Here is a 27,860-nt window from a genome sequence, read left to right on the forward strand (position 1 = left end):
ATTCTAAAAATCCCATAGGATTTAATAGAACATGGGTAAATTTTTTTTCTGTGGTGAGTTCTCTCACACTTTGATAAATCAGCCCCTCAAATTTTAGTGGTTTTAGAGTTTAATAAAACTCTTTCTCTAAAATCAAGAATACCTTATACTTTATTAAAATATCTGATTATAAAAAGTAGGAGCAAAAAATAACTGCTTAACGATGCACTAAAAATTTTGAAAACCTTTTTTTTTTTTTTGCACAATTTCCAACAAAAATTCTAGAAAAGTCTGGCAACAAAAAGGTACAGTAGGATAAGTGTCACTCCCATAGTTGTCTTTAGGACCTTGAGTTTTATTTGCCAAAGTTTTGTATTATATTTTTTTTGTGGGTTTTACACTTACATTTTTTTAGTTTTTTTTTAGAAAAATAAAAAAGAGAAATTTTGATTTGTGGGGGAAAAAAAATGTGAATGTTAGTAAATAGGTCATATCTGTTCAGTGAGTTTGCAGTTGATCCTCGGCATTCAGCTTAGAATCAAAAGCAAACATTTATGACCCATGTGCCCCTCCGGCAGATCGGCCAGATATCGATTGAGCAAGTTTAATTTTTTTTTCTGCGATCCAGGACAGCATTGGCTAGTTGATGCAGTCAAGTGACCTGTCGGTGCCCATTCACAGCACTGTAATCTGATTGTTTGGCCCCAGGCCCCGAAATCTCCAAGTCCTGAGCATTCTGGATAATAGGTCCCATACCTGTATATTTCCTGATACTCATGAGTGCCCCTAGTAAAAACAAATGTTGTGCGGTTTAAAAATTGTAGGCAATTTGCAAATTTTTGGCAAAGCAAAATGGGTCCGATTCACCCATCGCTACTAGCTGGTTAAAGATTATTGGTCTGGTGTCTGGCTCTTAGAAGAAACCTAGGATCAAGTAGCAGAGACTGGTGGTAGCTGGTACATGCCTTTTTTAGTGTAGCCAGAGTTTTGTTCTAGGCCACTTTAATTATGGTTATTTTGTTAATATATTAGTTTGCATGGGAAAGTTATGTCTCATGAGCTCATCAAGAAAATTGTCCAAATTAATAAGATCCATGCAGCAAGTCTCACTGTACAGTTTGAATAAACAAATTGGTTCCCTTATAATTAATGACAACTCTTCCCCACCCCCTCCCAAGAGAACACTTAAGCATGCATGAAAGATATGCTGTATTAAATAAGGCTATACCCGGGGATTTACTTTCTTTGATGCAGTCCTTTTGCTCAGTGGTTGGGGTTCAGCAGAATTCCAATCTTGAGAAATAAATCTAAAAAACAAAAATGTTAAAGGGGCTGTTCTCCTTTGAGTTCACTTTTTTAGTATGATGTAGAGAGTGATATCCAGAGTCAATTTGCAATTAGTTGTCATTTTTTATTATTGAAGGTTTTCAAGCTAGTTAGCTTTTTATTCAGCGTTATTATTTATTATATAGGGGTGTATTTTACAGTTTGATCGTGGAGGTTATTTAATCTGTTTGTAAGAAGCTGAGTCTACTAGGAGGTTAAACGGGTTACTTATGTATCACAAGTTTTGCCTCAATAATACTAACCCATAGCAACTATCCAAATAATTGCTTTCAAACAGGTAAATAGTAAACACTACCTGCTTATTTCTTGCAACTTTTGTTACATTAACCTCCGCTGCTTTTTCTCCCATAAGACAAGCTGAAAAACCTGCTTTGGACCAGAAGCCATATCAAGTTGCCTGGTAACAGGAGCTGAATTCCTTTTTTTTTAAGCCATTTTAGCAATGGCGCAGTCTACACAAGCAATCTGTTTAGAACACATCCCATACCCGTGTTTATTATATTCTCTAAATGTAAATGTTTTCTGTTAAGTAGAAATTCTGGACTTAAAACTGATCTAAATGCTTATGTAGTACTTACCTGGTGATATTAGGGGGCATTTACAAAGACACATGCAATAGAACTAAGAACCTCCCTTAGAGCTGTTTCTAAGAGTACTTGATTCTGGTTGCACATAGCACCTATTGCTGGAATGGATTTCAGGTGCAGAGCGCTGGGCTGACACTCACAAGGCTCCGTTGTGGCCTGTACTTTTAAGTGCACAGACCTGTAGAGATTTCTTAAGGTGCATGGTGCCAAAAATGATAGATTTGATCCAATTTTTTATATCTTGCACCCTGCCCTACACGAAATAAATGACCCATGATGCCTCTTGTAACTAGCGTCAAATGGCAATTGTGCCTCTATAAAAAGAATCACCAGACACTCGACAGCAGGTGAAGCGAGGCGAACCCCTGCGTGTTTAATCCAAATCTTGTGATCTAACGTTTTGGGGGCGGACCCCTTCGTCAGACATGCAAAACCTCATAAATAGCCATCCCAATTAAGAACAATTACAACGTGTTGACACAACATACTTGCCTAAAACATTAAATTACTAGTAATTACTTGTGTATTACTAAATGTGATAAAAATTGGGAAATAGCATTATTAATAAAAGACTGTACATAAAATCATCCTGTGATCCGCATATTGTGAAAGTGTCCAATGTTTTCTTCTTTTCCATTATCGGTTAATCCAACATGTTAATTCAAGAAACAAAATAACCTAAAAACCAGTGATAATAAAGTTAAAACCATTTACACATATCGAAAAGAGTACAAAGTTTAAAAACAATAATACTAATAACAAAGGAAAAGAAACAACTTTACTCTGAGTGAAAACTTTCCCTGGTCTTAGTCTCGTTCACTGAAACAATCTGAAGGGGATAAATGAAACATTGTAACTACAATGAGTTAAGTGCAGGAACATAATGGATACAATTATAAATAACAATTCAAGTTAAACTACTCGTTTAACCCCCGTTTCTGTTTTGTCTGTAGCAGCCATATTCAGAAGCACTCCCTTGTAATAGCCTCTTTTTTATTTCCTTCTGGTTGCTGCCACTTACTTTTTCTAGCCATCTCAATTGGCAAACCCTATGTCCCTGTTTGTGAAAATGTCGTGCCAGAGACGTTTCTTTTCTTCTCTGACCCTGTTTTTTCGTCTTTGGGGGTATATAGTTGCGGATAACCAATTTGTGTTCATTTAAACGTATTTTTATACTTCTACCTGTCTGACCTATGTACGCCAACCCACAAGGGCATTTAATGCAGTACACAATGTTAGTGCTGTCACAAGTAAAAAAAAACCTTTGACATTATGTTTCGTTCCTTTGAGGGGGTGTTGGACACTGTCACCCTGTATAATACCATTACAGTGTCCACAATTTCTACATGAGGATCCCAAATTGCTTTCTTTTTGTGTGCCTGTTTCTTCCTGTTAAAATGATCCCCTATACTTCTCCCTCTTTTATACGAAAACACTGGTAACTGCGCACACAAGCTCCCATATATAACATTAGCAATTGTGCTTCTATACACGCACCTAGGAAAAAAGACATTTCTTACATAAAATAGGGCTGCTGCTGCTGGATAAACATATATAAGCTTTACATGGGAAGACAATTTTTCCACTTTTTTACTGATGTTGACCCTGCAAAGTACTTGTCTAGGGTCACTAGGAGTTGCCACAGACAGTCTCTCCAGGACCGAGAATGATGGGAGAACAGTATTATATAAATATTTTCCTTTTACTATTCAGGCAGTGTTTCTGCTTGGTTCCCACAGAAAAGTTGATGGCCTACCAACGGGAATTTCATGCACTGAAGGAGCGTTTACGTATTGCCGAGCACAGAACTCTGCAGCGCTCATCAGAGCTGCATGCAATTCTTGACCATTTCCGGAGAATGATAAAAGAAGCCAATGGGAGTAGGGATGCGTTAAGTCATTTTTCAGGTAAAGTCCCACATTCTTCTTCTTTCTCCCATTTGCTGTTCGTGCATTACTAAATTTTGCTATGTCTGTTGTCCTTGGAAGAGAAATTACTCTAGAAATGATGCAGAATGTTTAACAAGTGCAGGATATTACCCTGTGTATGGGGCATTTTTGTTTTCTGGTGTTGCTGGCTGGTAGGGATGATCAAAATATTTCCCTCTTTCGCAGAGAAAAAACGGCCATAGATAATGGATAGTAATAACAAATGTTGTGCAGTTTAAAAATTGTTGCACGAGAAATTGCTAACTTGCCAATTTTTTTGCTGGTCTGCAAATTTTTGGCAAAGCAAACGGGTCAGATTCACCCATCACTACTAGCTGGTTAAAGATTATTGGTCTGGTGTCTTATTTGCTCTTAGTTAGAAGAAACCTAGGAGCAAAGAGCAGAGACTGGTGGTAGCTGGTACATGCTTTTGTTAGCGTAGAGTGCTAGCCAGAGTTTTTTTCTAGGCCACTTTAATCATAGTTATTTTGTTAATAGATTATAGTTTGCATGGGGAAGTTATATCTCATGAGCTCATGAAGAAAATCGTTCAATGCATAAGATCCATGCCATAGATTTGTTGCCCTTGATCTACAGTTGGGCTTACAACACATGTTACTAGTGCAGATTCAAACTTTCTTCGAAGCGGCTGTAAAACCAAAAATACAGTGTTGTCTAATAAAAGAAATTATAATTCCAAACATAATATGTTTATGGTCACCAAAGTCCCCAACATATACATATACACCTATGCACACACACACAATTTCTTGGGAAACCTATTAGCCTTTTTGAAGTACATTATTTTTGTGTTGTAGTTTTTATTTCTAAATGACACTGTTTACATTACAAATCATTCCACCATTTAAAGTTTTATTCTTGAACTAATATTTGCATTCTTATGGAACAGTTTATGGCCTGTTTTTTTTTTCATTCAACTTCAAAACTTTTTTTTAAACAATACTAAAATAATTACTGAATAATAAAAATGGCCTGTAATTGTTTTTGTTTCAGATGAAACTCAGAAACTGATAAAGGATTTAACTAACCGAAAAGCTCTTCAAGTGCCAAATATATATTACCATATGCCTCACTTGCTAAATCATGAAGGGAGCCTTCAGCCTGCTGTGCAGGTTGGTCTTGGTAGAACTGGAGGTAAATCATTTAGATTGGGATTTCATCACCTAATCAGAACATTCTTTACATCACAAAACTGCTTCATGTCTACAGAAATAATGGATTTAATAGATTAGAATAAAATTGCTGCTTGACGTTCTTGAGATTTATTAATGCAGTGTTGCAGATGAAATTAGGGAAAACGTAGAGGAACCTGCCTTAAAGGAATTGTTCAGTGTCAAAATAAAAACTGGGTAAATAGACAGGCTGTGCAAAATAACAAAATGTTTCTAATATAGTTAGTTAGCCAAAAATTTAATGTATAAAGACCGGAGTGACTGGATGTCTAACATAACAGAACATAACCCAACTTCCTGCTTTTCAACTCTCTGCTTTCCACCGACTGGTTACCAGGCAGTAACCAATCAAACTTAAAGGGGGCCACATGGGTCATATCTGTTGCTTTTAAATCTGAGCCGAGTGCTGAGGATCAATTGCAAACTCACTGAACAGATATGTACCATGTGGCCCCCCTTCAAGTCGGACTAGCTCAGAGTTATAGAGCTGAAAAGCAGGAAGTAGTGTTCTGGCTATCATGTTAAGACATCCAGTCACTCCAGCCTTTATACTGTACATTACATTTTTGGCTAACCATATAAGAAACATTTTTTATTTTGCACAGCCTATCTATTTACCCAGTTTTTATTTTCACGCTGAACTATTCCTTTAAATGAAATTAACTTTTATAGCTTGATATGATCTAGATAGGAAAACGGAGTCTAATGCAGGCAATTTCTGGCAAGTTTTTATGCCCATTTGCAGCATGTGTTAATGATGGTACAACAAGGTGCTTCCAATGGTCATGCATTTGCTAATGAGAGAGGATAGGAGTATAATATTGATATACTTTATTATGTTAGTGAAGATTATTAAGAGCAGCGGAATTAACTTTTAAATAAGTAATAAACACTTAAAAATAAAAAGGGGTCAAATATTGTTGGCTTCTATGACCTTAAAGGAAAACTAACCCCTAAAAATGAATGGCTAAAACTGCCATATTTTATAAAGTGAACCTATTGCACCAGTTTCAGCTTCTCAATAGCAGCAATGATCCAGGACTTCAAACACTCGCATGCTCAGTGGGCTCTGAGCAGCTGTTGAGAAGCTAAGCTTAGGGGTCATCAAATTATCCTGGTCTGTAATATAAGCTGATGCTACAGGGCTGATTTAAATTAAATTCTGATGCTAATTGCACTGGTTTCTGTGCTGACGTAGTAATTATCTGTATTAATGACTAATGACTAATGCCTTATATTGTGACATTTCTATTCTATGTGTACTGTATATTGTGAGTGGGTCCCTAAGCTCAGTAACTGACAGCAGCACAGAGCATGTGCAGTGAATCAGCAGAAATGAAGATGGGGAGCTACTGTGGCATCTTGGGAGACACAAATCTTTACTGCTAAAGGGCTGCGGTTACCTTGGGCTGGTACAGAAGTCCAAAACATAATATACAACATTTCTACCTACTTCTTTAGTTTAATTCTTCAAACTACATGAGTATTTCTAAATATCACCTTTCTAAAATGAAGTTAACTTTATATGTAAGTAACTATATGTCTCCCTCTCCTGTTTAAAAACAAACAAACAAATAAACAAACAAACCTGATCTAAAATCCCTTTTTATTTTCCCTTTATGAACAAAGAGCAACTGGCCATACCCAAGCATAACAATGAAGGGAAAGCCATTTATATGCAATTGTTATATTGTGCCAACTCTACAGTACTGGAAAGGCAATGGAGACTAATTTCGAAAGGATATTTACCCCAAAAGTGGATATTACTGCAAAATTCCTTCCTCTTTGGTTGAATGTTCAATAGAAAATATATATTCAGTAAGGCTTATCGGGACTGAATGGGAAGGTTAATCATTAAAGGAACATGAAAAAAATGAAAGGAATGCCAATATAATATGTTTTCTGCACTGGTAGAAATGCTGTGTTTGCTTCAGAAACATGACTATAGTTTATATAAACAAGCTGCTGTGTAGCAATGAGGGTAGCCATTCACGCACAGGATACACCGTAGATAACAGATACATTCTGAAGAATCCCTTATTATAATACAGAGCTTATAAGTTACCTACTGATTATCCTGTGCATTTTCTCCTGTTTAAGCTTTGAATGGCTGCCTCAATGGCTACACAGCAGCTTGTTTATATAAGCTATTGTAGAGTATCTGAAGCAAATACACCAGTTTTACTAATGCAAGGCAACAATACATTCCTTTAAAACACTTTAAATTTTTTAGTGTTACTGTTTCTTTAAGTGCTCCAGTGTGTGTGTGTTTGTGCTGATGATGATCTGAAATGTCACAAATAACCTGATTTTTTTTTTTTGTATGTGATGTAATTAAAAGCAACTGTGTAAGCAACTGTTAGATTGAGATGAATATTAATTGTAAATAGAGAAGTGGAGCAGGATGATGATGGAAATCTAATCTTGTGTACAGAATGTTTAAAATTTGTTCGGTCTGAGACACAGTAAAGTCATTTAGGGGGGAAACAGAATGGGTGAGAAATTCAGTAATTAATAATAATTAATTAATAGAAGCTTCACATAAGCCATATTTGATGCAATGCAATATATAAACTGAAATGCATTCTGTATGTCGATTTTAAGTATTCTTTTCCAGAATTCGATAAAAGTTCAGTGTAATAAGGTTTTTTTTGTGATAAAATATGATTTTCTCTATAAATGTGACAAAGCCATTTTAAATTTGTCTTTTTAAAGCTTTTTGTATTTCTTTTTTATATAGTGTCAGTTGTCATGGGAATTCCTACTGTTAAAAGGAAAGTTAAGTCTTACCTGAAAGAGACCTTGCATTCCCTGATTGATAAACTGTCTCCAGAAGAGAAACTAGACTGTGTTATAATAGTCTTCATTGGAGAGGTAACCACCTAAATGATTGATTGTCTAATCAAGTGCAGATTGAATAGTGTCGATTAATAACTGCCTTTCTATAACATTGTTTAGTTTATTTTTGGGAAAACAAGTAATTGGCTCAGTGTCACCATAGAATGCATAACATTACAGTCATGTCAAATATAATGTGCTCAAAGGGCCATTCCTGTGTATTGTTTAAAAGTTAAACCCCAAAAATAACATTTTCAAAAGTGATTAGCATGCCATACGGGTGACCAAACCTTACTCCAAAGTAATTCAAGAAACTTGTAAAAAAAAATAAAAAAAAAATTAAAAAGAGAGATTAATTAAGACAACCCTGACCTACACAGTTATTATGGGACAATGCACAGAAACTAATGAAAGATTTGGGATGCTTATAATTTACATTTCCTTGTCTTAAAAATATTTCCCAAAAATACTTGTAGTGAATATATGAGATGTGGGAAGCTTAAAGGAACAGTAACACCAAAAAGTGTTTTTAAAGTAATGAAAAATAATCTAGTATTGCACTGCACTGGGTAAAACTGTCATGTTAGCTTAAGGAACACTACTATAGTTTATAGAAACAAGCTGCTGTGTAGGCATGGGGTCAGCCATCCAAGCTGGAAAAAAGGAGAAAAGGCACGGTACACAGCCGACAAAAAAGTTCTGTAGTACACAATGGGATTCTTCACTTATCACTGTGTATCCTGTGCTTTGAATGGCTGTCCCATGGCTATACTAAAGCTTGTTAATACAAACTATAGTTGTGTTTCTAAAGCAAGCAAACCCGTTTTGCTAGTGCAGAGCAACAGCACATTTCTTTAAAACATTTACATTTTTTGGTGTTACTATTACTTTAACTACTGACCATAAATTACGGTCTTCCCCCAAATCTAGAGAAAAACTAGGTGAATTCTGAAGTCACTGATTTTCAGACACCTTACCGTTCTATTCTATTTAGGCTTGTTGAACATTTCAGAAAAAAAAAATTGTTGTTTTGTTTGTGAAAAAAAAACAATAGATGTACTAAATGTACTCCATTGTCATAGTGTACTCCAGAACAGGAAATATGTATAGTACAGAAATTTAAAAGTCACCAGGCAAATGGATAAAATAGGTTACATTCCTTTTCATCCAAACTAAATGAATAGGGGCATCTTTTACACACTCTTATTTACTAAACTCCAAATGCCAAAAACCTGAAAATTTGTGTTTTTTTAGTGGGGGAAAATTTTTTTATTATACCCCTAGGATGGAAAAAGTCAGAATCCAAAAATCCAGCATCTCAGACCTACTGAGGTTGCATATAAGTCGATAAGAGAAGTTCCAAAGATTTTTTGATCTGGCCTGGGTTTCATGCAATAATCCGAAGTTCTTGGGGTTTTTAGGCAAGAGTTTTCAGGGATGGAAATTCCGAAAAATTCGTATATTTCAAGATTTTTTTCCCACAAACAAAATTATTAAGAAAGTTTACTAATAAGTAAGCTGAAAAAAAACATGCGAATTTGGTCTGATTTTTGTTAGAAAATATTGAGATAAATTCGGACTTTTATAAATAACCCCCTAAATGTAGTATATTCTAATGTACCTAAATACTTTGCCTGGGGATTTTAAAATTGTATTTTTAAACATGCATTCTAATTTTTTCTTTCCCTGCAGACAGATCTGGAATATGTTAACAGCGTTGTTGCCAATTTGGAAAAAGAGTGAGTTCAATATATATACAAATGTGATATTTTATACATTTTATTTTTGTGTGTTCGCTTTAAAGACATGTAAAGCCTGCATTTTCCTACCATGTATATAAGTTGGACACATCTCCCTCACCCAAAAGGCATTATTTGTACTGTATACATCCCCTCTGTTTGCCAGCGTCATTACATTTCCCTAAAACAAATAGCAGCTTTCACACGGGAGCATTTTCCCTCTGACACATCATCAGTGCATTTATATCTGCAAACAGCACATATGCAATGTAAAGTTCTTGCAATTGAATAATGCAGGCTAACACATGCAGAATTTACTATGATGACAAGTTCTGCTTGGATTGAGTACTGTAATGGTTACTCTGAGCTCAGGAGAGGGGTTAGGATTTGAAAATAGGAGCAGACAGCTAGAGCAGAGTTTCTATGTGAACCATCAATGCCATTTCTTCATTGGCTGTTAGACTGGAGGTTTTATTAATCTGAGTTGGGAAGAACTGAGCATTCTCATGAGCCAACAACCAAAGCAAATTCCCGAGGGAGGGGGCAGAGTGGGTTAGAGAAGCAGAAGGAATCCTAACAACCAGAGGCAGTTCTGTAAATATTTCTGTGGCTGTTCACTACATTTTTGTGTGAGGGGTTTACATCTACTTTAATTATGCAGAAAGCAGGGTAATGGAGAAAGATAAGTCAAAGTGTTGTTCAGTTGCCATATAATGCACTGAGACAGTAAGTCAAATTAAATATTACATTAAGTGGTATATTGTTATCTTTATATTTTATTGGTTTATTCATAATGTGCAACCTTGTGCAAAAGATTTTAGGGCATTTTTTACCCCATGTTAGTTCAGATCAAGTAGCATAAGCAATAATATCAACATTGCAGCTTTCAATTCAACTTTGAAGAGTAAGAATCTGTTCTTAGTTGGTCTCTGTAATCTGTAATAATGGCTTTATAGTAACAGAGGGTAGAATGTGCTCTGAATAATTCATGAAGTAATTCATAGCAACCCATCAGACACTATCTTACATTTTCCTTGTGCAGTTATAATAACTGAAGCAGACTGTAGTTATGAGTTTGGGCAGGCATCTCTAATTCAGATAGAAGAAAGCAAATGTCTGATTGCTTAACATTCATTACCATGTGGGTCAGGTTCTGCCTGCATTACTACATAACCATCAGTTAAGAGTTTTTTATTAGTTGTAATTAAATTGACTTCTGCATAAACCTTCCTTTGTGCAATTTCCTGTAATTCACTAAATAATTTAATTTCAGGTTTGCCACAGAAATCAGCTCTGGTTTAATAGAAGTAATCTCTCCTCCTTCAACATATTATCCTGACCTAAATAATTTAAAGGAGACTTTTGGAGACTCAAAGGAAAGAGTTAGGTGAGTAGCAAAATGATAAACTATAGTTCAGATACAGTAGAGTGTCAAAGTGTCCAGAAAGTATCTGACTGCTGTTATAGGTGGGTATGGGTGCACTGTCTGAGCCATTAGCTGGGGAGCAGATCAGTTTGAAAAATGAGTGTCAGGCAGTCTGTGAGCAACTCCACACCAAGCTTATAAGATCAATTTAGTGATATATTGAGAAAGTTACAGCCTTACGTGTTTCTACTAGCAAATACAAATTGTTGATCACACAGAAAATTGTATGTACACACAAGCTTTTACAAAATGAGTGCAAAATATTGTTTTTACCAAACAGTCTCAAAGAAATCTGAGACTGTGTTGATGTAAGTCTTCAAATGCAGATGTTTGCCCATATATCTGAGCTGAAACACTGGGTTGCTCTGTGAGTCTAGAGGTTAAGTAAGCAATTGTAATTGGTGAAGTGGATCACATGAATCCTGAGCAGAACAGATGCATACAAAGACTCCCTTCTTCAGCTACAGTTAGGTTTGTCTTTGTATACTTAAAACAAACTTAGACCTGTCATAATATGTGGGGTTAGCTACTTGATGTTAAAGGGACAGTTACACCAAAAAATGTAAGTACATTGGTACAGCTGGTGTGTTTGCTTCAGAAACTCTACTGTAGTTTTTATGAAACAAGAAGCTGTGAAGCCATTAAGGTAGTCGTTCAAAGCTGAGAAAGGAGAAAAGGCACAGACGAGAATCCCATTATATACTACAGAGCTTATCTGTTATCTACTGTGTGTCCTGTGGTTGAATGGCTGTCCCCATGGCTACTCAGCAGCTTGCTTATAGAAACTATAGATATGTTTCTGAAAGAAATGCATATGTTTTACCAGCACAGGGCGAACATTACATTATATTGTCATTCTTTTAAAACACAAATTTTTAGATGTTACTATTCATTTTAAGAGGAATATGGAGAAAGGTTGTGGTCTAAATTTGGGAAGTAAGCTATGGTGGGGAGTGGCTTTTGAATTTTCTTTGCATTTGTTTTGAGAGAACATACACAGGCATTAAATATAGGGGTTCATTTGTGACTGTAGATGCACGTGTGGATGTGCTAAAATTAATGCAATTATTGCACTTATTGACATAAGTTTAATTTTTACTTTTATACTTGTGCAGCATCCCTATAAATTAACCATTTTATTATTGTGACAGCAGACCCAAATTAGTTTAGAATACTTTTGCACAAAAGCAAGCATTTGAATCACTTTTTACTTTTTTCTTACAGGTGGCGAACGAAACAAAATTTAGACTATTGTTTTCTTATGATGTATGCGCAGAGGAAGGGCATTTACTACATCCAGGTAAATCCTAAAATCCAAAGATGAATGCTAATTTATAATTTACCAACAATCAAATTTCGTTTTTTTTTTCCACAAAACTTGAGAAAAAAATTTGTGGTTTTCTCCCATATTTCTAAAAACCACAAAAAACTTGAAGGCAAAACTTTGCCAAGTAAAAGTTGTCTAGCTGCTATAGAAGTTTTTATTTGGATCTTTTAATAAATTCAGAGACAATCTTGGTTTTAGAGTTTGTGAGCTTAGTCACGGGTTTCAAAAACTTCTAAAACCACTAAAATCCAACCTTAAATAAATAAGGCTCCATGAGTAAGTAGTAGATCAGTGTCAGCATGTCGTGCCATCAGAATATGTTCTGCTGTTGAATGTTGAGCAGTTAAAAGCTATTTTGCTTTGTGGAGTGGAAATACTCAGCAAAGTTGAACACTATCACCCATCAGAATCCTTACTTCCAAATATGTACAATGTGTGTGGGGAGAAATGATTCAGGCAATTCTTTTCTGCACTGGAACATATTGTTCTGTAATGTTTTACTGAACAGTATTGAAGCTACTCCTCAGAATTTAAATCAGAATCATAAATCAGCCTCCTTGTCTTTTAAATACTGGTTTGATGTGGTGTTACTATTATAAATTTTGTTTACCTTTCCTCATGCATCTGCTGATTATTTTTTTTAAATACTCAGCTTTTAAAGTATAATTTATAAAATACAAATTTTAATTTCCCCTTCATACAAAAATGTAATCCCTTTGTCATGTAATGAGAACTACAAATCATGTCTTTGGCTGCTGCTGTTTAAGTTATACCAGCTCTGTATAAATCTGAATGGAGGTGTTGATTGATTAATGATTTAATACTAATACATAAGGAAGAACTTCCAAGATCAAATCCTAGGAGTTATTGTTGTTAGACAAAAATTAAATGCAGCTCTTTAAATACAAAAAAATGCAACCAGGAGGTCATCAGGAACTGATTGGGGCTTGAGCAGGCCCTGTAGCAATGATTAAATTGTTGGACCTGTGTCAGTTTTGACATACTACATTGCAGGGAACTGCATGTGTAGGGCATGTATAAGGGGCTCATTTTAAAAAAATTATGGTAAAAGAAACTCAATTTATTAAATAAAATGATTTTAGCAAAATCATGTTTGGCAGCTCTAGGAAATACTATTTTGAAGCTCTAGTCAATCATCCATATAATGCTGTCATTGCAATTTGAGTTGAATCTGTATTTTTACCTCTTTGTGACATGGGATGGACATTTACACACATGGTACGGACATTTACACACTAAAGGGTAAATGTCAACTACACTGCATTTTATTGGTTCATTCAGCAATTCAACAGTGCCCGATATGTAATTTAACAACTGCATAAAATATTTTGGAGAAGATTTTATATATGTCAAATGCTAACATGGCATCTATCTTTTAAATTCCATTTTGTACAAACAACAACAAACAAACACTATACAGGTATGGGACCTGTTATCCAGAATGTTTGGGACCTGAGGTTTTCCGGATAATGGATCTTTACGTAATTTGGGTCTTCATGCCTTAAGTCTACTAGAAATTCATTTAAACATTAAATAAACCCAATAGGCTGGTTTTGCTTCCAATAAGGATTCATTATATTTTAGTTGGGATCAAGTACAAGCTACTGCTTTATTATTACAGAGAAAAAGGAAATCATGTTTAAAAATTTGGATTATTTGGATAAAATGGAGTCTATGGGAGACAGCCATTCTGTAATTCGGAGCTTTCTGGATATCGGGTTTCCAGATAAGGGATCCTATACCTGTATAGACTTTGTAATGGATTCATTCGATTATAATATGTAGATCTTGTTATGGAGAGTATATCCCCTTTTTTCAACTTTGGTAGCGCATGTGCTGAACATGCTTTTTGCTAAAAATTTTTATTAAAAACTAAATATTGACTGATGGTCTAAACAGGGAAAAAATGTTTTAGAATGAAACTAAAGCCACATTTTGATTCCATATTCCAAAAAGCAAAGTCAAAATCAGCAGCCCACTGAAAACATCTGTATAAATACTCCCCACCACCACCCCTGCTACAGCCTGTTACCTTTTTAGCTAAACAGCAGCTAATTATACAAAGGCTCCACAGTGGACTGCTTCTTTCTTTTTGACTTTGCTCCTTGGGATCAGAAAGTAGAATGTGACTTCAATTTCATTTTTAAAATTTGCCGTGTTTAAAGCTAGAAATAAACACCATAGCTGTTTCCTAATTAAAAGGAATAGGCATAATGTACTGTATGTTCAACACACGCCCTATTTACTGAATCGGTGTTAGAAAGGGTGGTACGGTATATTGTCCCTTGCCAGAATTATGCCAGAAATAAAGAGGCAACTTAAATAAACCCCTGCACGATCCCCACAAAATAAAATAACAGTGAAAGTCTTTATAACTCCAAATTCCTATCTGCTATGAAGTAATTGCTGGCTAGCTTTCTCCAATTCAGATTTCATGTGCCTGTACTTTGTGCCATTTTTTTTGCACAGCTAGAAGATGATATTGTTGCCAAGCAGAATTATTTCAGTACAATAAAGAATTTTGCACTTCAGCTTTCCTCTGAAGATTGGATGATTCTAGAATTTTCCCAGTTAGGATTTATTGGTAAGTTAGAAGGAACTGCTTTGCTTAATGCAGCCTTCCATTTTTTTTCTTTGTTACTGGTGCTACATACATGCTACATACATTGACTTTTTCTATTTCTGCACCCATGCACGGATCATAATAAGGTTACACATATATTACATGTTGCTATTTCAACCTTCTTTAAATAAACTTTTAGTATGAACTGGAGAAAGTTTGCAATTAGGCTTCACTTTTTATTATTTGCAGTATTTGATTTATTTCGCTTTTTCCTCCACAGAAAATCTCTAGGTTTTACAAGCTATCTGCTGGCTAGGGTCCAAATGACCCTAGCAACCAAACTGTGGTGTGAGTGAGACATTAGAATATGGATAGGAGAGACTTTAATAGAAAGAAAAGTAATAAAATATAACTATCTATTAATGTGTAGCCTCAAAGAACAGTAGTTTTTTTTTACTTCTGGGGTCAGCGACCCCTATTTGAAAGCTAGAAGGAAGTCAAAAGAAGATGGTAAGTATTTAAAAAACTATAAAACCTGAAGACCAGTTGAAATGTTGCTTAGAATTGCGCATTCTATAACAAACTAAAAGTTTATCTGAAGGTGAACCAATCAATAAAGGACAGTTAATGAGCTGCATTACTTATAACACTAATAGAATACATAGGGGCTTATTTATTGTGACAGGGTCAGGTATTTTGATGGGAAAAAAAGCTAAAGAACTAGTTTTTCTTAACAGCAGTTGCTTATTGAGCACTATATTGTTTTCTCTATCACCATAGTTTAGCCAGTAAAGTGTTGCTTGCAAGAGCAGAATATTTGAGAGCCTTGGAACTGAAATCTACCTCACTGACAGGCCTTTCTTTCTTTGCCATGAGTATAGCAGGAGCCTAATACAAATATAAAATTTATGTTAATAATAAATACTTAGACTTGACTTTGTGTTATTCCTTGTTTGAGTGTGATGGTTAATAAAAAGCACCCAAAATACTTTTTCAGAACTACTTGGTGAAAAACACAAAATGGGTCAAATAGATTAGCTGAAATATTTGGGCCACAATAGTACTGAAAGAAAAAGCTGGAAGCTGCAGAATAGTAGAGAGCGCCTCATTAGCAGCTCTCAAAGCAGATTAAAAATGTTGTCTTACAAGCAGCCAGCAAGGGTTTAATACCACATTACCTGGTCAGAAGAAATAGATTGTAAAAGCATTGGAAAACATCAACATTGACACTAGCAAAAGAGTGACTATTGTCAAAGTACAAAAATGATTGCATTTAATAACTAGTAGGGAAACTGCTTCTAATTAGAAGGAAATGCTTATTTAATGGAGGCTTGGATGATCGACGAGATACATGTCTGGTTATATGTTTCTGCACAAAGAGAGAGAAAAAATTTGCCAGTACACGGTTTGCCTTTGAAAATAATTATCACAAAAAAATGAGGTGGTAGTACCACACTTTGGCCAAAATGTGCTATGTCAAGTCCCCTCATTGTACATAAATCCTGTTTGTGAGCATTATAAGTTTGTAGTGCATTTAAAATCAAGTTCCCCAGGAACCAGAGTGACTGAGTAGTAAGACCATTGTGCGCTTATCCTTGGCTCAGGAGCTCTAGTGGGAAAGCAGGGAGCTTTTAAGCCCCAGCCAACAAACATACAACTGTGAATAATTACCTTCCTACACTATCTATAAGCATTCAAGTCCCCCAGTAAACAATGTGCGTAATAAGACCATGATGCACTTCCCCTTAACTCAGGGGCTATAGTGAAAAAGCAAGGATTGTATGTTTGTTGACTGGGGCTTAAAAGCGTTTTTTTGTAATATTTTTTAGGGATGCACCGAATCCACTATTTTACATTCGGCCAAACCCCTGAATCCTTTGCAAAAGATTCGGCTGAATACCGATCCGAATTTGCATATGCTAATTAGAGTTGGGAAGGGGAAAACATTTTTTACTTTCACGTGATTACCCTCCCGGTCCTTAATTTGCATATGTAAATTCGGATTTTGTTCAGCCGGGCAGAAGGATGCGGCCAAATCCGAATCCTGCTGAAAAGGCTGAATCCCGAACCGAATCCTGGATTCGGTGCATCCCTAATATTTATAAAGGCAAACCGTGTGCTGGCAAATTTTCACTTTGTGTACAAATATTGGCTTTTTATTATTAACGGGAGCTGGTCAACTTCAGAGTTGGTTAGACTGAGTGCTGGGACAATGGTGTTTACGGCAGCTGGTCAACGCCACATTGTGAGTTAGACCGATCGCTGAAGATTTCTTTCTGTATATATTATGTCTGCCTAGGTCATGTCAAGCACCAACTGAATTATGCCATGTCTTGGTCCCATGTTTATGTAGCTACCCTTCCATTAAAAACCGAGAATCCTGAGAGAGGAATACTAAAAATGCTCTTATGAATTTTTTCTAATCTAATTGTTGCAGAGAAAAATCTGCTGTAAGTTCATAGAAGACCCTCACATTTCTTACCCCCACATTTCTTTCCCCTTTTCCTCAAAACCATGGAGAATAAATGTTACAACAACTCTCTTCCTGCTCTCTCCATCTCTATGCATTCACTCTCTTCCACTACTTCCCTGATATGTTCTCTCTCTCCTCTGCCCTCCATACCATCATGCTTTCTCCAGTTCCCACCCACTCCTTCCCTCAATGTCTGTTCTCTTCCTTTGTACACCTCCATGCATTTGGCCTACAACTTTGTGATCTCTCCTGCTCCAAGATCCACTTTCTTCCATGCTCTCTCTCGCTTCCAAGCATCCCCCACAGTTACCTTTCCATTTAGTGGATGGTGGGAGATTTTATGTGACATGGCATTCTCTCACAAGAACCGTCTCTTTTACTACATTCACAAAATGATTTAATGATGCTTTTTGCTTCTTGTTTTTCAGGTAAAATGTTTCAGGCCCCAGATATTACACTCATTGTTGAGTTTATATTGATGTTTTATAAGGAAAAACCTATTGATTGGCTTTTGGACCATATATTGTGGGTAAAAGTTTGTAATCCTGAAAAAGATGCAGTAAGTACGATAATAGTGCACCTTAATGATTTGACTTTACTGGCTGTATCCAAATCTAAATTGCATGCAGATTAAAGGAATAGTTCAGTGTGAAAGTGAAAACTGGGTAAATAGATAGGCTGTGCAAAATAAAAAATGTTTCTAATATAGTTAGTTAGCCAAAAATGTAATGTATAAAGACTGGAGTGAACAGATGTCTAACAAAACAGCCAGAATCCAACTTCCTGCTTTTCAGCTCTATAACTCTGAGTTAGTCAGTGACTTGAAGGGGGGCCACATGGTACATTTCTGTTCAGTGAGTTTGTAATTGATCCTCAGCATTCAGCTCAGATTCAAAAGCAACAGATATGACCCATGTGGCCTCCCCTCAAGTCTCTGATTGGTTACTGCCTGGTAACCACGGTAACCAGTCAGTGTAAACCAAGAGAGCTGAAAAGCAGGAAGTAGAGTCTGACTGACATGTTATATATCAAGTCACTCCAGCCTTTTTACATTACATTTTTGGCTAACTAACTATATTAGAAAAATTTTTTATTTTGCACAGCCTATCTATTTACCCACTTTTTATTTTTACACTGAACAATTCCTTTAAGCATTTAACCTGCTGTGAATTCTAAAATCTATGGTGCCGGATGGAAAGATCCATGCGGTTTCCGTTTTGCTCTTTGATCAATGCCGTGCTCTGTGCTGTCTGGTTAAAAGTCTATTAAAAAATCATGTAAACATTAAATAAACCCAATAGGCTGGTTTTGCTTTTAAAAAGGATTAATTATAGCTTAGTGTGGATCAAGTACAAGGTATTGTGTAATTATTACAGAGAAAAAGGAAACATATACTTTAAAAATTTGGATTATTTGAACAAAATAGAGTCTTTGAGATATAGCCTTTCTGTAATTCAGAGCTTTCTGGATAATTTGTTTCCAGATAACAGAACGTATACCTGTAGTTCTAAAGGGCTTTCTATACACTGCACCCTACACTTGTATAGTGGAACATACAGGGAAATGCAGCTGAATTCTATCATTTCCCACTAGCCATCTAGCAGAAGCTCCTGTGTTTGGAAGCCTACAGCACTTAATGGATAATTATTTATTTATTAAAGACCTGTACGCTGTACATTCACATTCTCTGGGTTTTAACATTGACCAAATAAACAATAATAACTCTGGTATGTCAAACCATTCTTGTATTTGGTAATGCTTTATGGTTTCTATTTAAAGAAACACTGCGACAGACAGAAGTCCAATCTGCGAATTCGTTTCCGCCCATCCCTTTTCCAGCATGTTGGACTCCATTCATCCTTAGCAGGGAAAATACAGAAACTTACAGTAAGTGGCAGAGTATCTATTGTATATTCACACCCTTGCATGACTTGTAATGAGGAAGCAGATGTTTTGCACGTTTTCTTAACAAACCACTTAGACTTGTTCGTTGTCAGCATTTTAGCCAAATTCTGCTATTTTCTCTTGCCTAGATTGGGGGACACAGGCACCATGGGGATGAAGATCCTGTTGCTTGGAGAAAGGACACTAAAAGGTTAAAGTGGCTCACCCTCCTGCTCTCTCGGCTTCATCCCCGCCTAACTCTTCAATCCTCAGTTTTCTTTTAGTGTCCTCAGAAGGAGGACGGACACTTTGTGGCTGGGAGCAATGGTACAGATTTAAGTATCATGCCACTACTGGGGTCAGTGTTTCTCTTCCAGAACCCCTCCAGCTAAGGACTTCTGATCTGATAATGCTCTGTAGCCTTCCCGCTCTATGGCGTCTGCAGGCTGGGGAGCTCCCCCCCCGACACTACCCTGGGCAACTGGTTCCCGCTGTCCGGAGGCTGCACCAGTAGCCACAACGGAGGGTATACCTTTTATTGAGCATTCCTGGCTGGCACGAGGAGGTAAGTCAGTTCCCTCCTCCCTCCCCCCACTGCTATTTTCTGACAGATTTCCCTAGGCATTTCATTTCACTTTCACTGCTTTTCTCTGACAGAGATTTCCCTAGGCACATTAGTTTCACTTCTATTCTCTGACAGAGAATTCCCTACAGGGGGACATAGGACACAGCTTCTTCTATCCCTCTCCCTCTTGTTCCTGTAACTGCATTTTTACCTTCCTCCCGGGTTCTCATCGCTATTTCCCAGCGACCTTTTGCGCCACTATCTGGCGCTGCGCCTATTTCATTGTGCACGCGTCACTGCACACACGCCTCACAGGCGCCATCTTATTAAGGTACTATACCAAAGCCCGGGAAACCTCTCAGGTGGCCATTTTGGTTCCGCATCTATCTCCAGCGCTGAGCATTTCCAGCCTCACTGTCTCTCACAGGGAAGAACAAGGCACCATTCCTTCCTACCTTGGTGAACAGGTAGTTACACTTCCCTTACTCTTTCTCTAGGGGATTAACACTTCCCTCTCTCTATGGGACCTACTGTGGGGTTTTTCACTACTTCCCTCTGTCTCCACAGATCACACTGTAAGGGAGAGGTGGTTCACTCCTCTGGACTCTCCTAATATTCCCCAATATCTTTACTTACTGGGTGGCACTATCTACATAGTATGGCCATGAAGGGCAGGGCAGATGACCAGTCACTTCCCAAGCAGGCAACTGCACGTACGACCAGTGCAATTTAGTATTTGGCATGGGCTACTTGCAGACCTAAATTTGCTAGCGTTTCGGCTGAGCCAATATGTGAAGCCTGTAAGACTGCACAATTACAATCCCACACAGCCCTACGAGCCAGCTCTGCGATAGCTACAGCTAATCAAACGAGCTCGGATTCTGAATTGGTGTGCGCTCTATCTCTAGTGGGTCTACAAAACCTAGCCAGAATTCCAGAGACTCTAGATAAGGTCCTACAGCACCTATCCACACAACCTCACAGACCAGTCACTCAGCAGTCGGCCACAAAGCGACCTCCCCTTTCCCCACCTGTTTTGCCTGATGAACAGGAAGAGGCATCGGGAAGAAGGACAGATCCTATCCGCAGATGAATAGGATCAGGATATCCCTAGATCACAAAGAGAAGTCGAAAGCCTGATTCAGGCACACCCCACCTTCAGCAGAGCCAACCAAAAACATTTTTAGGGGCAAAAGATGTCTTGTGTCTTTACAGCCAATGAACAGCTGGATGACATTGTTAAAGCACAATGGAAAACGCCAGACCATAGAGTCCAATTTTCCAAGCGCTTTACACAAACTTGTCCTTCCAATCATAGAATTCGCTCAGCTATCCCCGAGGTGATTTTCCATCTCAAGGCTCCCTACCGGAGAACCCAGGCACACAGCGTTCCAAGGGGTTCTACAAACCCTGACTGCCTCTGCGGTAGTAAAGACGGTCCCTCAGAGGGAAAGGGGCTTCGGTTTCTACTTAAACCTGTTTATAGTACCCAAAAAGGATGGATCTTTACGCCCGGTGCTATTCCTAAAGGCACTAAACGACCATGTAAAGAAGCACTTCTTGCAATGCTGCCCAACATCAAGACCTTCCTCCAGGGAGCATTGAGGATGATACCTCCATACCGTCATACAATCCCTCCCTGGGATCTCAATATGGTACTTTCCGTATTGCAGGAGCAACCGTTCGAGCCAATGGATTCAATTCCATTACCTCTGCTGACTCTTAAGTTAATTTTTCTATTAGCCATCACTTCGGCTAGACGAGTTTCAGAACTAGCAGCTCTATCCTGTCGTCCACCATTTTTGATTTTTCACAAGGACAAGGCGGTGTTGAGACCTACCCTGGATTTTCTTCCTAAGGTGGTGTCAGAATTCCATCTTAACCAGGACCTGGTGGTTCCTTCATTTTGTCCTGAACCAAAGACAAAGTTGGAACAGTTACACAACGTAGATGTGGTTCGTTCTCTCAGAATATACACCAGGGCTACCAAGAGCAGAAGGAAGCTAGACTTCCTCTTTGTCTTACCAGAAGGACCACGGAAAAGCATTAAGACATCTAAGGCCACCATTGTAAAATGGATTAGGTCAACAATCTTGAAGGCCTACGAGGTAAGGCCACACCCTTCTGGGTTCAGCTCATTCTACTTCTTCGCTCAGCACTTCTTGGGCGGTTCGCCACCAGGCTTCAGCAGAACAGGTCTGTAGGGCAAATTGTACAAGGTGCACATACTTTTGCCTCAGCCGAATCGAACTTTGGGAGGAAAGTGTTGCAGGTGTTTATTCCCTAAACACTAGGGGTAAAAAGTCCCACCCTCATGGGTAACTTTGGGACGTCCCCATGGTGCCCGTGTCCCCCCAATCTAGGCAAGAGAAAAATAGATTCCTTTTCTCTTGCCCTACATTGGGGGACACAGGCCTTCCCTCCCTCACTGTATTAGTTCAAGTTAACGTTGATCAGTTAATAGCTTATATAATTGTTATTGTTCAAATACCAACAAGTTCAAACAGCAGGTGGTTCATACTGTGCTTAGCTTGCATTAGGGAGGTGCTCCTTCTCTTCACATGGGCAATTGGTAGGGCTCGTCATCTCTTCTTCGTCAGAAAACTGAGGATTGAGGAAGTAGGCGGGGATGAAGCCCAGAGCAGGAGGAGGAGGAGCCACTTTAACCTTTTAGTGTCCTTTCTCCAAGCAACAGGATCTTCAACCCCATGGTGCCTGTGTCCCCCCAATGTAGGACAAGAGAAAAGGATTTAACGGTAAGTACACAATCTATTTTTCTGGGCATAAACATACCTCGTGGTTCCATGGTATAATGGTATTGACATTGTTACTGTGGTGCCTAAATGGTATAAATAGCTATTTTCTGGCATTATTGTGATAGGTTACAGGGCATGCTGTTAAAGGAACAGTAACGCCAAAAAATGAAAGTGTTTTTAAAGGAAAACTATACCCCCCATACAATGTAGGTCTCTATTAAAAGATACTGAGTAAAACAGCTCATGTGTAAAACCCTGCTTCATGTAAATGAACCATTATCATAATAATATACTTTTCTAGTAGTATGTGCCATTGGGTAATCATAAATAGAAAATTGCCATTTTAAAAAATAAGGGCTGCCCCCTGAGATCGTAAGATTCACTGTGCACACATACAAACCACATGTAAGGTCACATGAGTCAATTAACAGACAGAGTTCTGCCTTTTGCTTCCTCACTTCTTCCTGTTACAGTTAGTGTTGTAGTATTTCTGGTCAGGTGATCTCTGAGGCAGCACAGATAGAGTCACGAAATGGTGGTTCAAGGCAAGAGATGTAAAAGGGCAATATTTATGTAAATATATATTCCAGTTTGGTAAGATTCTTTAATATGTCATACAATTTGATATAAACTATCTGTTGCTTAAGTATTCATTTTGGGGGTATAGTTTTCCTTTAAGTAATGAAAATATCATGTACTGTTGCCCTGCACTGGTAAAACTGATGTGTTTGCTTCAGAAACACTACTATAGTTCATATAAACAAGCTGCTGTGTAGCAATGGTGGAAATTCAAAAAAAGGCTATATGGCACAGGATAAATAATGGATAACTGATAACATTATGTTCTACAGAGCTTATCTGCTATCTGCTGTGTAACCTGAGTCTTTTCTCCTTTGAATAGCAGCCCCCATTGCTACACAGCAGCTTATTTATATAAATAATAGTAGTGTTTCTGAAGCAAACACAGCAGTTTTACCAGTTTTACCAGGGCAGGGCAACACTGCATTATATTTTTATTAATTAAAAATACTTTCATTCTTTGATGTTATTGTCCCTTTAATGCTCTGGGTCTGGCTTTGTCTGCTCAACTTTGATAATGTAGGAAATAAATTAGCAATGTGTTCTGCTCATTCTTTATGTATGAAATATTTTACCTGAATCTGTGACCTTCATGTTTGTGTAGTAGCCTTTAATAAACATAACCACAGCATTTTGCTATTGAGAAGTGCTCTCCTCATCCTTTAATTTTTACCCTTATGTTTCCTATCAATTAGGATAAAGATTTTCTGAAACCATTGTTGCATAAAATTCATGTGAACCCACCTGCTGAAGTCTCCACTTCCCTAAAAGTCTATCAAGGCCACACGCTGGAAAAGACTTACTTAGGAGAGGATTTTTTCTGGGCCATTACACCAGTTGCTGGAGACCACATTTTATTTAAGTTTGACAAGCCAGTGAATGTAGAAAGGTGAGCTTTTATGTTGTCTCCCGCTGCCTTGTTGTTCTGTGCAGCATCCTGTTGTGTAACATTTGTATACTGAATAAAAGATTGCAGGTGCCAGCCATAGGAGATAATGGAACCTGAATAATGTTATATCTATCTAAGCAAAGCTTTGCACTGCTTGTATACAATCATGCTAAATCCTTACTTTACTGCCAAAATGGCTTGTGGTCTATAATATGACTTTTAAATAGTGACAGCAACATGTTGCACAAAAGCGTAATTGCTATTAAAAATGCACTTTTTGTGCACAACACATACATTAAATACCAATTTCTTGCTTTGAAAGTGACATTAATATGTATGAATAATGTAATATAAAATGTAGTTTACAGTAATTATGTAGATTATAGAAATGTGCATGATGAACACAGACTGTTTTGTAACTGTAAGCAGTGGAGCCTTGGGGCCTGTTTACTAGCATAGCTGCTAAACTACTCTAGTTTTGTTATCAAAGGCAATCGATCAGCAATTTAGTTTAATTAGTCTTCAAAGAGAAAATTAAGGGAAAATCATATAGGCTATTACTGGTAAGAAGCTGTACACAGATAGCATTTGCCCACTATAGGGGTTATTCTGAAAGTCCCTGGGCACAAGTGCAAGAGCACTAAGGCACAAGAGCACTAAGGCACAAGAGCATGACTGTAGTGCTCATTCTTAGAGCACTTGTACCCAGGGTGCATTGCAAATGCACCCTTTTCTATTCCAGCTATTTGTTTTGTGTTCGATAAAAGCCTGTTTTAAATTTATTATGATTATTCTTAAACACTGCATAGTTTTGTGATTCAAAAAAGTTTTGTGAGGCAGTCATTTTGGGGTGCAGGATACTCCCTGCAATAGATGTTACAGTACACACCAATGGAAAAGACACAACCTCAGTGGGGTCTTCATTTTAACTCTCTATTTAAAAGTGCCACATCCTGCACAAGTGTTGGACCTATGCATGCCAGCTAAACTGCTCATCACTGTAGGAAATTTGATGTTCTTAGCCAGTAAATAGTAGGGGTGCACCAAATCCAGGATTTGGTTCGGTTTTAGGCCAGGATTCAGCCTTTTTCAGCAGGATTCGAATTCGGCCTGGCCGCACCGAATCAGAATCTTTAAAATAATATGCCCTCATGTGCATATACAAATTAAGATCCAGATTTGGTATTCTGATGAATCTTTCACAAAGGATTTGGGGGTTCGGCTGAATCCAAAATGGTGGATTCAGTGCATCCCTAGTAAATAGAGGGTGTGCTCTGTGGATCTGGAAATCTATGGGGAAATTAGTATAATTTGTCCTTTAAGCAGAATAAAATTTATAATTTTATGATGGGCACCCAGGTCTGACATTAGAAACCAACTCTTCTTTTGGGGTCCTCTTTGACACACTGAACCATACACAATATTGCTTTTTAGAGAGTGCATTTTTGGGCGCCATACAGTTGGTACATACATACCTTTAGCCTCTAAATGGCTGCCTTGTAGTCATCCAAGCATATCTGTCTGTATAATTCTCCAGCAGAACATTTAAATTACAGGTGTTTTAGCTGTGCCTATTTTAATAAAACACCTTTCAGCCTTAATGGCTATGCAATTAATCTGATGTATTAGAAAAATGCTGATGCTTGGCAGCCCTGTCTGCATTATGTATCTGTAGTGTTTTATTCTGAGCCAAAGGTGCCTTTAAGGATTCTTCAAATATATTTAATAGAAAGAATGCAGTAGAGAATGCTTTGGCCTTTTGAGGTGTGTGTGCAGAGTGCTATAGTTGGGGCTCACTCGTCTCTCCCGGCAACAAACACGTCCATGTTCCATTTCAGCTGCAATTCCAGGTGGTTACAGTGATCTTATAACAGGGAGTTGATACATCAGCATGTTTTTTTTTTTCAATATGAAAGATTCATTGTTTTTATAGATTATTCTTAATTGGAATTCTTTGACTAGGCTTAGAACTCCTGGAAATGAAAATGCCTTGGCTTGCATAAGATATTCCAGGAAGCCTGTGACAGAATGTTTCCATAAGTTATGTGCTCTGCATTACATCCACATGTCTCTGGGCCACATTATAATATCATTATTATGCCATTATCCCTATATATACCCATATGCTTTACAGAGAATTCACTGCAAAATAAACGAAATGCTGATGATTTAAAGGAAAACTTTACTCCAGAACAATGTCTCTCTAAAAATATATTGCATAAAACAGCTCATATGTAAAACCCTGTTCATGTAAATAAACCATTTTCATAATGATATACTTTTTTAGTAGTATGTGCCATTGGGTAATTCTAAATAGAATATTGCCATTTTAAGAACTAAGGGCTGCCCCCTGGGATCCTAGGATTCACAGTGCACACAAACAAACAAACAATACATGTAAGGTCACATGAGCCAATTAACAGACAGAGTTCTGTCTTTTGCTTCCGCACTTATTCCTGTTACAGTTAGGTGCAGATTTATCAAGGGTCGAATTAAGAATCTGAAAAACTTCGAAATTTGAATTCAAAAAGACCAACCAAAATGTATTTAAAAAAAAAAAAAAATAGGCCAGTTTTCAATTAAATAGATCGTACGAATCGATGTAATAACGCATTCGATCAAATTAGATTCAAAGTTTTTCCTAAAAAAAACTTCTATTTTTCAAAGTCCACCAATTGACTCCAAATAGGTTCTAGGAGGTCCCCCATAGGCTAAAACAGCAATTTGGCAGGTTTTAGATGGCGATTGGTAGTCGAATTTTTAAAGAGACAGTATAAATTTCAATATTCTAAGTTTTCAATTTTTTCAAATTTGAATCGAATTTGAATTATTCACTAGTCGAAGTACACAAAAATTAGCTGACTCCAACAATGGGTAATTCCAGCCTTAGGGGCATTTACTGCTAACACCGGTGCGAGGGGACTATGGAGGGTAGGGGTTAGAGGTTTTTATAAGCAAAGGGGTTTAGTTCTTCTTTAACACTTTCCTGCCACACACTAGATGTAATTTTGATACATTTAACCATACAGTATTCATGTATCTTAAACCTCAACCTGTAGACTGCAGTAAACTGCAAGTTCCCTTTTGTATGATTTTGTGGCATATTGATTTTGCCAGAATTAAAAAAAAAAAAAAATTGTACCCTGTGATCTGGTTCCTTGGGCAACTGCTAAAAGACTTGGCCTTGCATTTCCCAATTTGGCATACCAATTGTGTTGCCAAATAGATTTTGACACCAGCGACAATTTTGACACTGGTGTTAATCGTCGCCAGCGCCGAAACGCGTGAATTCGCGCCATAAATATTGTTCACACCTTTTCACTTTTTTTTTCCAATTACTTTCTATTTTCTATTTGTGATAGTTTTTCCAATATTGAAGTGTAAATTTAAATTTTTCACCTTCTAAAGCAGCTCGGGGGGGGGCGTCGCCAACACATTAACTGTTCTAAATTGATACATTTAGGTGATACATTTGTGAGCAGAATTTGATACAATAGTTGCTAATATTCCACACATACTGTTAAGAAATGTATCCACTCATTGTATCAACTAATTGTAATCAGCAAATTGTAACAGTTCAGAATCTGCACCTGAATTATTTAACTGTAGTCGGTTGGGTTCTAGCTAGGGATGCACCGAATCCAGGATTCAGTTCAGGATTCGGCATTTTTCAGCAGGATTCGGATTCAGCCGAATCCTTCTGCCCGGTCAAACTGAATCCGAATCCTAATTTGCATATGCAAATTAAAGGCGGGGAGGGAAATCA

General features: G+C 37.4%; 1 protein-coding gene across 3 annotated transcripts in view; it reads left to right on the forward strand.

Annotated features, from left to right (window-relative positions):
- The window catches only part of mgat4a.S (alpha-1,3-mannosyl-glycoprotein 4-beta-N-acetylglucosaminyltransferase A S homeolog), a 51,935-nt gene that overhangs the window by 20,868 nt on the left and 3,207 nt on the right, over positions 1-27,860 (forward strand). For all 3 annotated transcript variants that reach the window (XM_018249799.2, XM_018249801.2, XM_018249800.2), the window contains 10 exons: positions 3,653-3,820; positions 4,856-4,996; positions 7,775-7,908; positions 9,565-9,611; positions 10,885-10,998; positions 12,262-12,337; positions 14,855-14,969; positions 17,850-17,980; positions 19,201-19,308; positions 23,901-24,094. In XM_018249799.2, coding sequence (XP_018105288.1) covers positions 3,653-3,820; positions 4,856-4,996; positions 7,775-7,908; positions 9,565-9,611; positions 10,885-10,998; positions 12,262-12,337; positions 14,855-14,969; positions 17,850-17,980; positions 19,201-19,308; positions 23,901-24,094 — 1,228 coding nt within the window. The remainder of the gene's footprint in view (positions 1-3,652; positions 3,821-4,855; positions 4,997-7,774; positions 7,909-9,564; positions 9,612-10,884; positions 10,999-12,261; positions 12,338-14,854; positions 14,970-17,849; positions 17,981-19,200; positions 19,309-23,900; positions 24,095-27,860) is intronic.

The sequence above is a fragment of the Xenopus laevis genome, chromosome 2S (assembly GCF_017654675.1).
Source record: "Xenopus laevis strain J_2021 chromosome 2S, Xenopus_laevis_v10.1, whole genome shotgun sequence".
Classification (NCBI taxonomy): domain Eukaryota; kingdom Metazoa; phylum Chordata; class Amphibia; order Anura; family Pipidae; genus Xenopus; species Xenopus laevis.